The 10,371-nt window shown below is 31.8% G+C and overlaps 1 protein-coding gene across 4 annotated transcripts in view; it reads right to left on the bottom strand.

Annotated features, from left to right (window-relative positions):
* LOC106469113 (C-Maf-inducing protein-like) overlaps positions 1 to 10,371 on the bottom strand; it is a 71,866-nt gene that overhangs the window by 28,115 nt on the left and 33,380 nt on the right. For all 4 annotated transcript variants that reach the window (XM_022397540.1, XM_013929568.2, XM_022397541.1 and 1 more), the window contains exons 5-9: positions 10,220 to 10,309; positions 9,333 to 9,440; positions 6,347 to 6,427; positions 5,407 to 5,510; positions 2,039 to 2,140 (exon numbers count right to left, since the gene is read on the bottom strand). In XM_022397540.1, the coding sequence (XP_022253248.1) occupies positions 2,039 to 2,140; positions 5,407 to 5,510; positions 6,347 to 6,427; positions 9,333 to 9,440; positions 10,220 to 10,309 (485 nt within the window). The remainder of the gene's footprint in view (positions 1 to 2,038; positions 2,141 to 5,406; positions 5,511 to 6,346; positions 6,428 to 9,332; positions 9,441 to 10,219; positions 10,310 to 10,371) is intronic.

The raw sequence follows: 10,371 nt of genomic DNA, 5'->3' as shown, positions 1-10,371 counted from the left end.
TTGATAGACAGATGTGGCATATGTGCTGTTGTTGGCGTCGATATGTACATCCAGAAAATTGATGGTTTTGTCAGTGGCTATTTCGTGGGTGAATTTAAGCACAAAGTTGTCCTGTAGGTTTTGTCGGAGCTTTATTAATTCATCAGTGTCCTTGGTAACGATGAAGCAGTCGTCGACGTATCTGCAGTACATATACATATTTTCACACTAGCAACCACATTACCGTCCATACCCATTAACTGTAGAATATGCCATAAGTATATTGATGAATTTCTTGGAGAAGAGAACAGGGTACATTACCCCATTAAGGCTAATTATCAGTTGCTAGCTAAATGTATGATGAATACCTTAATGGCTGACTGGAGAATTATAAGCAGTTTTTATACTTTAGACTTACCGCTGGGCCAATAAAAGACAACATAAAAGCAAATTTGTATGCAACAAACTCCGTAAGAAGGGCTTGCGATTCCTTCGGTCACAGAACAATTCAATTCATAGCGTACTATTGGATTCTCCAGCAGAAAAACTCACTTTTTTTCTGAAACATCACAATGATTCTCCACTAGGAAGACTCACTTCGAAATTATGCATTAAACTCACTTAACCAAAGTTTTAGAGGTTTTATTAAAAAGTTAATTTCGTTGATAATAATAAATGTACAAAATTAATGTACATTAATAAATAGGAAAGAAGTACCATTTCTCCATTAAGGAGAAATTTAGGGAAAAATATTAGAAAATAAGGTCCTAAATACAGAACTACTGTTACCCTTAGTGATTAAGAAAAGATTAGAAATGCGTATATGCTGTTCTTTTGTTCTCTGATTAGCTTTGGATAGGATGGGCAGTTTGAAAGGTAAGTTGAAGTAAAGAATATTGTTCTTTATCATAACGGTAAAGTAGATTGTTATTAGTTTGAATATGGCTCTTGTAATGACTAACGACAGAACTGTGTATCTTTCTGTCTTACTTTTCAATTCTTTTAATTTAAAGTTAATTAACTTAATGATATAAAACTTTTCATTTTTGTTGTTATGAAGTGTTTCTGAGAAACTTTATAGCCTGGATAGAGTAGCTGTTCAGGCTGTTCTAGATTTTCTTAGGACTCAGGCCAAGTCGTTTAAGGTGGTCATTTAGAGAAAATCACCATTCTCTGTTGAATAAATAGTGATTTCCTATATTTTAAAACGCTTAATTTACTATTTGGATTTCTAATCATTGTACACATATTAAGATAAATTAAAATTGTGCAATTTGATATATAAAGGTACTTGTGTTAGAGTCGGGTGTGACCTACAGTGGTTAGCATGCCAGAATGCATATGCTAAAGTTTGCAACGCGATGCTGCTGAACAAACACTGCACTTTCAGCTGTGGGTGCATTATAAGAGTAGCAATCAATCCTGTTATTCGGTTCAGAGCTGTAAAAAACCCTTCTGGTAGTTGGAGCTGTCGACTTATGGTTGTCTTCAAAATGATGGACGACTATATCTGAAACCTACATTCTGATCTGGCCATTTATTTCTTGTGTCGCTTAAGTTATTCAGGTTAAAATTCAATACAACCTGTTATGCGTCTGAATTAATCCAAAGTTCGTCTTTAAATTTCATTTTGAATATCACACTGCTAGATTCTTAGCCTCTTGTTTATTAAGTCTTATATTGCTGGATCTTTAGTCTCTGGTAAGTTGATAGTGATTCCTGTGTTACTAGGAGTGTCATATAAATCAATTTAAGACTGTTTTTCTCCCAGTAGACAAGTACCATTCCTTTGCATCTTACTTAAATTCAGTAGAAAATATTTGGAGATTCAATTACACAGTATAACCACACAGGAAAATGTGTTGCTTCAGAACAGAATGGGGTAAGGGCAGGATTTCGAAAAAAAAACAACAACAGAAAACAGGGAAATGTTTTGGAAATGTTAATTAAAAAACTAAAAAAAAACATTAAATGAAAACGAGAAGTAACTTAGAGAGAGGTGATCTACTTAAGTAAATGGAAATAACTTCAAATAAGGAAAAAGTAATAATTAACAAACCGTTTTTTCTCTTCAAACAAAGAATACAGTGCCGCGAGAGATGTGGAGACCAAGTTGGGCATGAGTCGAGGATGTGGACACGAGCTTACTGGACCATGAACACTGCAGAAGGAAATAAAGTAATGGTTTAATATACATACTTCACTTGTAACTTGTTTGTGTATTTTTGGTTCATTATTTTTGTTTGAAAGATATTAAGATCTAACGGAAAACACGAAGTGGTGATGAACCAATATAGATGTCCTTTTTGAAATCGGAGTAGCTGTGCATTAAAAATGTTTGAATATCCATTTAAAATGTCTGAACATCCATTTAAAATGTCTGAACATTTTAATAAGCATACAAGTGTCCAAATTTGAATTCTCAAAATATTATTTTGTTCTTTGCTTGCTTTTTTTTTTGTGAATGAACGTTTGTTTATTATATTTTTGTCCAAACACTCCGCTGTGATTTAACGGGTAGCAACGAATCTAATAAAGGAAGATGGTCACAGGCTAAAGCAGGAATAATTTTATTACGAAGGAGTTGATTAGTTTCGCATCTTCAGTGGAAAAGGTAATCGCGGTTCTATAAAACAAAATGGGAAAACTAAACTTATCCAAAGAAAAGTAAAATAAATATGAATGATAGCTAAAAATAATTTCATTTATGAATTAAAAATGTCAATTATACAAAGAATGTAATACAACTTATTAGTAACAATTACCAATTTTAGATTTAGCAGGTCTTGGGTTCATCTACCCTTATAGTTCTGTATTGTTAAAATTTCAGAAAATGTTAACATTAATGGGGGGGATATTTTATATAATATATTGAAGATCATATGTCTTTAAATAAATAAATATATACATACATGCAGAGAAATGTATCAGGGATATGTACTTAAGAAATATAAGCTTAATGGGAAAACTGGATAACACAAGCATTATTACATCACAATAAGATTAACAATAATTTTTAACATATCATTTTTTTACTGACGCTATACGAATTTCCAGTAAGGAGAACATAGCATTTCGGTCGCACACCTTGTCTTCTCTGATTAAGTTCAAAAATATTCTACACGTTCTGAATAGCTTTAAAAGCATCCCAGAATGTGTTTATTAACAATATACTGTATGACTTATGTCATGCTCGAATGATAAAGGTACTGCTAAATTTTCTTTACATGAATACCCCTGGACAGGACTGGTTATGACTGTCTCTTATTTCTTCTAATATCGTTATGTTTTTATTAAATTCCAAGAAACTCGTTCTTAGAAAATATATACATATGCACATACATAATAAACAGGATTTGGTATTAGTTAAATATGTTTTTTCTAGCTTCAATATGACATTGATATCACTAAATTCGAAACATTTAAAATAATTTGTATAAGATATTTACGTTAAAATAACCTGCAGTCAGTTCTATCAATACATACCTAAAAGTTTAATTGTTTACAAAACTATTTTAAAAAACAGGTCACTTATATAATTCTAATGAAAGGTTTAGAATGAGAGGTAATCATAACGCGGTCCTGTTAGGGATATCCTGTAGGGAAAAATTTTCGGTATCTTTCTCTTCCTAGCTAATGTCGTCATGAGACCCATCAATTAAAAATAGCTTGAAACTGGAAACGCATTCAAAGAAATAAAAATCCATAAGAGAAATATGCTGGGAAATACTAGAATATTCTGCAAAATAGGTTGTATGTGATCGAGGGAGTATTTACATTTATTTTAAAATGTTGTTCAAATCTAGGCATTGAAAAATTTCATTACAATGCGAAAAATGAAAATACGGGACACGTAAACAGCCATATTATCACATAACATAGTAATGGATTTTTTATAAAGGACTTTTGCACAGATTCAATAGCACACTACATCGTTAGTCTGCCCAATATACACACACTGGCCAATTGGTTTGGTTTTTATTAATTTCACGCAAAGCTACACGAGGGCTATCTGCGCTAGCCGTCCCTACTTTAAAAGTGTAAGACAGATAGTCCTTTGTGTAGGTTTGCGCTTAACAATAAACAATAAATCTGTATTCTGAGAACTTATGAGTGAAAGCAAAGTAAAAATATATATTAATATTTCAACCACACTATACCTGCCATATCCAGCGCTCGCCTTTTCCCCAATACCAGGGCTCATTAGGCTGGCTGGGATACAACAAAATAATTGTGGTTTAAGCACTATTTATATCATCAATCACATGAGCCAGATTAAATAAATGAAGTGTAATTATTTCTGATTTTATTTAAGTCACTTACAAGTCAAAATTACGGTAAATTATTATTTAATGGCTAGAACTAATCTGCTTTTACTATAAGCCGAGTTCAAACCGTTGCAGGTGTATCTCATAAAATCATAAATTTTTAAAATTAAATATATATGTGTGTGTATATATGAATAAACAATGCATTTGAGAGTAATTGTAAATCTGATAAAAACAGAATTACCTTATAAGTAAAGAATATTGTTACGACAGCGGAAATCATGTGACACTGGTAACACGTAATGAGTATCTCGAACGTTCCTGAAGGCTCGAGTGTTTGCTAGACGTTCTCTATTTTGTATATATAATTGCAGACAAGCAGAGATAGAGACCTACAATCGAGTCAAGCCGTAAGTAAAGTGTGTAAATCATTGTGAATTATAGCGGGAATAATTTTTACGGGAAATTAACAAACGACCAGAGACGTAACAATATTTTAGTTTTTTAGTATATATATTGAGAATGCTTGTTCGTTTTGTTTGAACGTAAACCTGCAGAATAAACTATCTGTGCTGTGCCAACCGCAGGGAACGAACCCTGAATTTTAACTTTATAAGCCCTAAAACTTACCCCTGAGCTACCGGTAAGCATATATTTAGAAACATATATACTGGATATAATTGCAGTTTCTTTCAATACATAATAGACATACGTTAAAAAAAGCGTCTCGCTCAACGTGACACTTTTATTTTTGCTACTTCTTCCCTATCGGGTTTTCCACATTTTAAAAAAAGCTAAAAATATGGGTGGTGTTAGGAGACTCCTTTGTAGTGCTCGAGACTTTTCCTATTGTGTGATTGATCAGTTTTCTTATATGACAACGTAGACAGACACAAAATATTTTGAAAAAGCTTTTTAAAGCAGGTGTTTATATGCATAACTTCAAAATTGCACATATATATAAATTTAGCTAATCTTATATTCAAAGAAGTGCAATTAAAATCGTTACTTTATTTTCATTCATAATAAATGGATAGTGAGTTTATTTACTGTTATGCTACTATAGTTCTCTCTTTTATATACAAAAGATTTTAAAGTAATTTTTAAGCATACCGATAAATGTATATATCATCGACGTGAAAATAATGAAACCACAAACCTTCGAACAAAATCTTTAACAGCATTAATACCGTCATTTTTCTCATTTATGGCCTGGATGTATGATTGGACAAGAAGTCGACTATTTGGATGCTTTCCAAAATCCTGGAAAGTAATAAATAGGAAGTTTCATAAAAAAATACAGATTTTTTTAAATTATCTTTTTCAAACAAAAGCATGACATCAAGTAATTTTTACGTATATGTAAGAGAAAGGTTACAAAATAACACAGTGTGCTCTTTAAACAAATAGTTTGAACAATAGCACTGAAACAGGATACAATGCCAATAAATTTTCTGAGATCATGATTTAGGTTAAATTTTATTTTAACGTTGGCTGATTGGCAATAACGGTTAAGGCCAAATAATTTAATACAGAGATAAAAGTATTTTACAGTATGAAAATAATTTTACATTCTATTAGACTTTTTTAAAAACTTTATAATAACCATAAAAGAAGTTAACAAATTTCTCTGTTTTTAGTATATGATAAAAAGTTTGAGAGCAATACAAGCTAATACAATATTCTGATGAAACATAAGCCTAAGAACGATGGGTTCCATTTTTATTTTCTTGCTTACATTTTTCAGTTGCCCCTTTTATTTATTAGGTTTCTGGGAGAATCAATTCTTATTCAGTTTGTTGTTATTTTAGGTACTTTTTAAACAGGACCGTATTACTAAAGTCATTAGGCTTTTAATAACCTTGCATACAGATAGCAATATTATTTAGCTTAAACATCTGAACAAAACTAACCGCAATGCATTATAGGATGTTTCGTCTTAGGCCTCAGTAACTACTGCCTTTAAAAGGGTGAATGATAAAAGCTTTCGCAACAGTTCATGTGTACAGAGAACGCCGACATCATACATCAAGTTAAAACTCAATATCATAACTTGCAGATGTCTCGTTTGTTTTAAATCTGTTTCTGCAGATACATACCATAGTGTGCTTAAGTATTCGTTGGATAATAGGTGGCAGCACTTCCACGATGACGTAAGAACGGGGACTTTCTTTGCAGTGCTATAAAGACAAAAGAGCTCAATTAAAATTTTAAAATAAAACTTTCAACACATACAGATATATATGTAATGGTTTTCTCTTTACCGCATTTTATTAACTTATTAAGTTATGATAAACAAACAAGAAAAATAATTTGGCATATTTTTTTATGCATGATATATTCTAGGAGTTGTATCCGTAATGAGTGACTGCCCCGGGAAACAGTTTCTTTATAGTCTGACGACGTTGCGGAAATTTTCCGGAAGAAATAAGACGAAAGACTTCCGAAACGTCATCAGATAGTAATGAAACTTTTCCAAAACACTCAGTTATGCATATATTATAATATTCTTGTATCTCAAATTACAGTAAAGGATTAAATTTTCATGTGTTACTCTTTCAACAATAAAGTTTGAAGCTTAAAGTGACAGCCATGCTGAAAATAATCTTTCATAACAGAAGCATTACAGATACTTATGTATATATTTTATGCACGTGTATACGTGTTACAGGGCAATAGACACGACGAAAGATAAAACTGAAATTATTATAAATAAGTATTTCGTTATACTTTGATGAGCTGAACATAAAACACAACCATAAAAATCAGTTTCATAATATGTCATTAATTCTTCTTCTTTCAAACGTATTCAGCATTAATAATTCATAAACATCATTGCATATGTGTAACCTAGTATTTACTATCTAGCTCAGTGTAAATAAAGTAGGTTACGACGGTAAGTGAAAATTTTCACCCTCTTTTTGGCTCCATATTCAATTACAATTTATACAAGTCAAAAACAAAATTCATTTACACAAATTGCGTTGTTTGTTATCAAGTCTGGTTTGCAAATGCACATGTTTCTTCTTCATAACATCAAAAAGTGTAGAACAAATTAACGGGATTAATAAACCCCACTGCTGCTCAGATTACCACTTATCTAAGCAGTAATCGTAAACATATGTCTTAAAAATGTGCGCACGTGTTTGTTTTGAGAATATTTATGACTTCGTGGAGAGCCGCTAGATGACACTTTAGTGATCACAACACCTAGAGAAATAAATTTTAAAAAGATTTCTCCAAACACAATTTTTTTTGTAAACGTTTTTTACCATATATATATGTATATGTGTGTGTGTGTGTGACTTTCACTTATGATATCAAGCACGCAGGTTTTCATTTGAGTTTGAAAAACAATTATTTGTGACGATCGTTAGTAACATCGTCGTATACAGGCATTTTACAGTTTGAATAGGTATAAGTTTTATGAGTTGAATTAAATTGATTCGTGTACATGCAGTTAAAGAGTATTGTAGGTCAGGACTTCTTATTCAAACGTACAGGAAGTTACGTTTTGAACCCAGTTAATGTTAAGTTCAGTCTACGGTCAAAATCCGTTTATAGTTTCAAAGGTTTGTTATTGTGGTTATGAAGTTACTATGTAAAACATACATTCTGCCAGCATCAGTGTGGTATACCGTGTTGGTTACACAAATAGCACCATTTCAATACCTGTAACTTTAAACATGTGTGGAGGGTATTCGTACTTCAAAACAACATCAAAAAGAATTCCAACATTTGAAGATGGAAGTTGCCCTAAGAGTTGTGTGTCAAAATTATATTCACAAAACACTCTTTAATGAAAGGAAAGTCTGTATGTCAAGAATTTTTTTTTTTATACGAACAGTAATGTTTACCCCACAAAAAGGACTTTCGTTCTGTTTTACATCAAAAATGCATTTCTTAAACATTGTTTTTACTAGACTTTAACATTAGATTACTGCATGTATAACAACAGTTTCCAGATCATAGTTTAATGTGTTGCTACACAAACGTGCTCCATACTATGAGGCCATACATGTGCCATAAGAGTGACAATCACTAATCAGTCAGACAAGAGGAGACCAAGAGTTGGCGATTAGTGCTATTAACTTTTTACCTTCCTTCTATTCCATTCAGAATTCAGGACGGCTATGCGCAGAAAGCCCTTGAGTGGTATTGCGCGAAATTCTGAAACTAACAACGGGTAAGTAAACATTATTTATAATTTATATTTTAGTTAGTTGTTAATGAATCAGTGGCAAGCCTTTTCTGTTAGTTTATATAATGTAGAGATTAACAGATAAATATCTAATACCTGGAAAAACTGATATACCCTGTAAAAGTTCCGGTTAGCTCTGTTTCATAACGCCTAGAGCTTTTATTTATATTTTTGCTAATGTTTATGCTTATGTAATTTGATCACAATTTTAATAATATTATTTTTTTAAGATTTCAACTATTAGTATACTGTGAGGGAAATTGTTTCGCATTGAAAATTTTACAGGGAGTGGTTTTTTTTTATGTATAAACAACACCATTTTCACCTCAGATAGTACTTTCGTACAATGCGTCCCTGTGGCTCAGCGATAAACCTGAAGGTTTCTAAGGTCAAAAATCGGGTTTTGATACCAACCATTGTGTAGCTTCATGCTTAAATGCAAACAAACAATTACACTTCACATGGCTTTAGTATTTACTTTTGTCATTCATTACACTTCCCATGGCTTTAGTATTTATTGTTGTCGTTCATTACACTTCACATGGTTTTAGTATTTACTGTTGTCGTTCATTACACTTCACATGGCTTTAGTATTTACTATTGTCGTTCATTACACTTCCCATGGCTTTAGTATTTACTATTGTCGTACATTACACTTCCCATGGCTTTAGTATTTACTGTTGTCGTTCATTACACTTCACATGGTTTTAGTATTTACTGTTGTCGTTCATTACACTTCACATGGCTTTAGTATTTACTATTGTCGTACATTACACTTCACATGGCTTTAGTATTTACTATTGTCGTTCATTACACTTCCAATACAAAGCCAGACCGTTTATTTGTTCAAGAAACATATTTTTTCACGGATAATGTTTTCTTACCCGACAGAGGAAGTCACAGATTTCAGCAGATGCACTAATTCGTTCCAATAAAGGTGCTATGATGCTGATCACAGTTTCTCTTGAAGAACATGTTTTCCAGCTTTGTTCCTGAAAGAGCAAGGGCAGTTTATTTTCTTGAATTATTTTCATGTTAGACGCTACTAGAAGTTTAAACCTAAGACTTTTAGTTTTCTTTCTCTCTATTCATATCAGCTTTTGATCAAAACAAACTACCTACTAGATCATAAAATATAAGTTCGGTAAAAATATACCGTTCTTACGTTCTTATTTATAGTGAGATTGAAACTACCTTTTGTTACATGTAAGTCAGAAAATATTGGTTTTATAAATTCATTATGAGTTTAAAACTAACAACGTGTATTTCTTTACAATACTAGTTCGGTTTTTTCTCATGTGTTAGTGGCAAAAGACAACTACAGATTCAGTTACTTTTTTTTTCTTTAACACACACACACCTCTCTTCATTTAAATACACGTATATTTTGGGTCTAGATGAACAAACAAAATATAAGCATCTAGGTGTTCCTGTAATCAACCAGAAGCACAACTCACAAAATAAGTTTTTAGATCGTTTATGTAACCACTAATGGCGTCGATACTCCAGGCAGCGCCACAAATACTAAGATAAGCATTATGGACGTTTTTCATGTACATAAACAAAAAACTGGACACGATGAAAATTACACCAACATATCAATATTATTGTTACACGCATATATTGATATTATTACACCATCATCCTTAGTTCGACAGAAATTAGATTCGCCTTGAATTTGCATTATTATGATTGATGATTAATAGTATCAATATATTAACTGCAAAACACAAATATTTACATTTATAGATATATGGAAATTAAATATTACCTTTGTCACAATATTTGAAATAATATCAAGTGGGATCTGAAAAATATTTTCACCTTGGAGTGGTGTGGACAAAGCAAGATCAACAAGACTCTGTAAAAAGAAGAAAAGGCTCATATATATATATATATATATATATATATATATACTATTTA

Source organism: Limulus polyphemus, unplaced genomic scaffold, assembly GCF_000517525.1.
Source record: "Limulus polyphemus unplaced genomic scaffold, Limulus_polyphemus-2.1.2 Scaffold3312, whole genome shotgun sequence".
NCBI lineage: Eukaryota > Metazoa > Arthropoda > Merostomata > Xiphosura > Limulidae > Limulus > Limulus polyphemus.
This window is presented reverse-complemented; position numbering and strand designations above follow the sequence as displayed.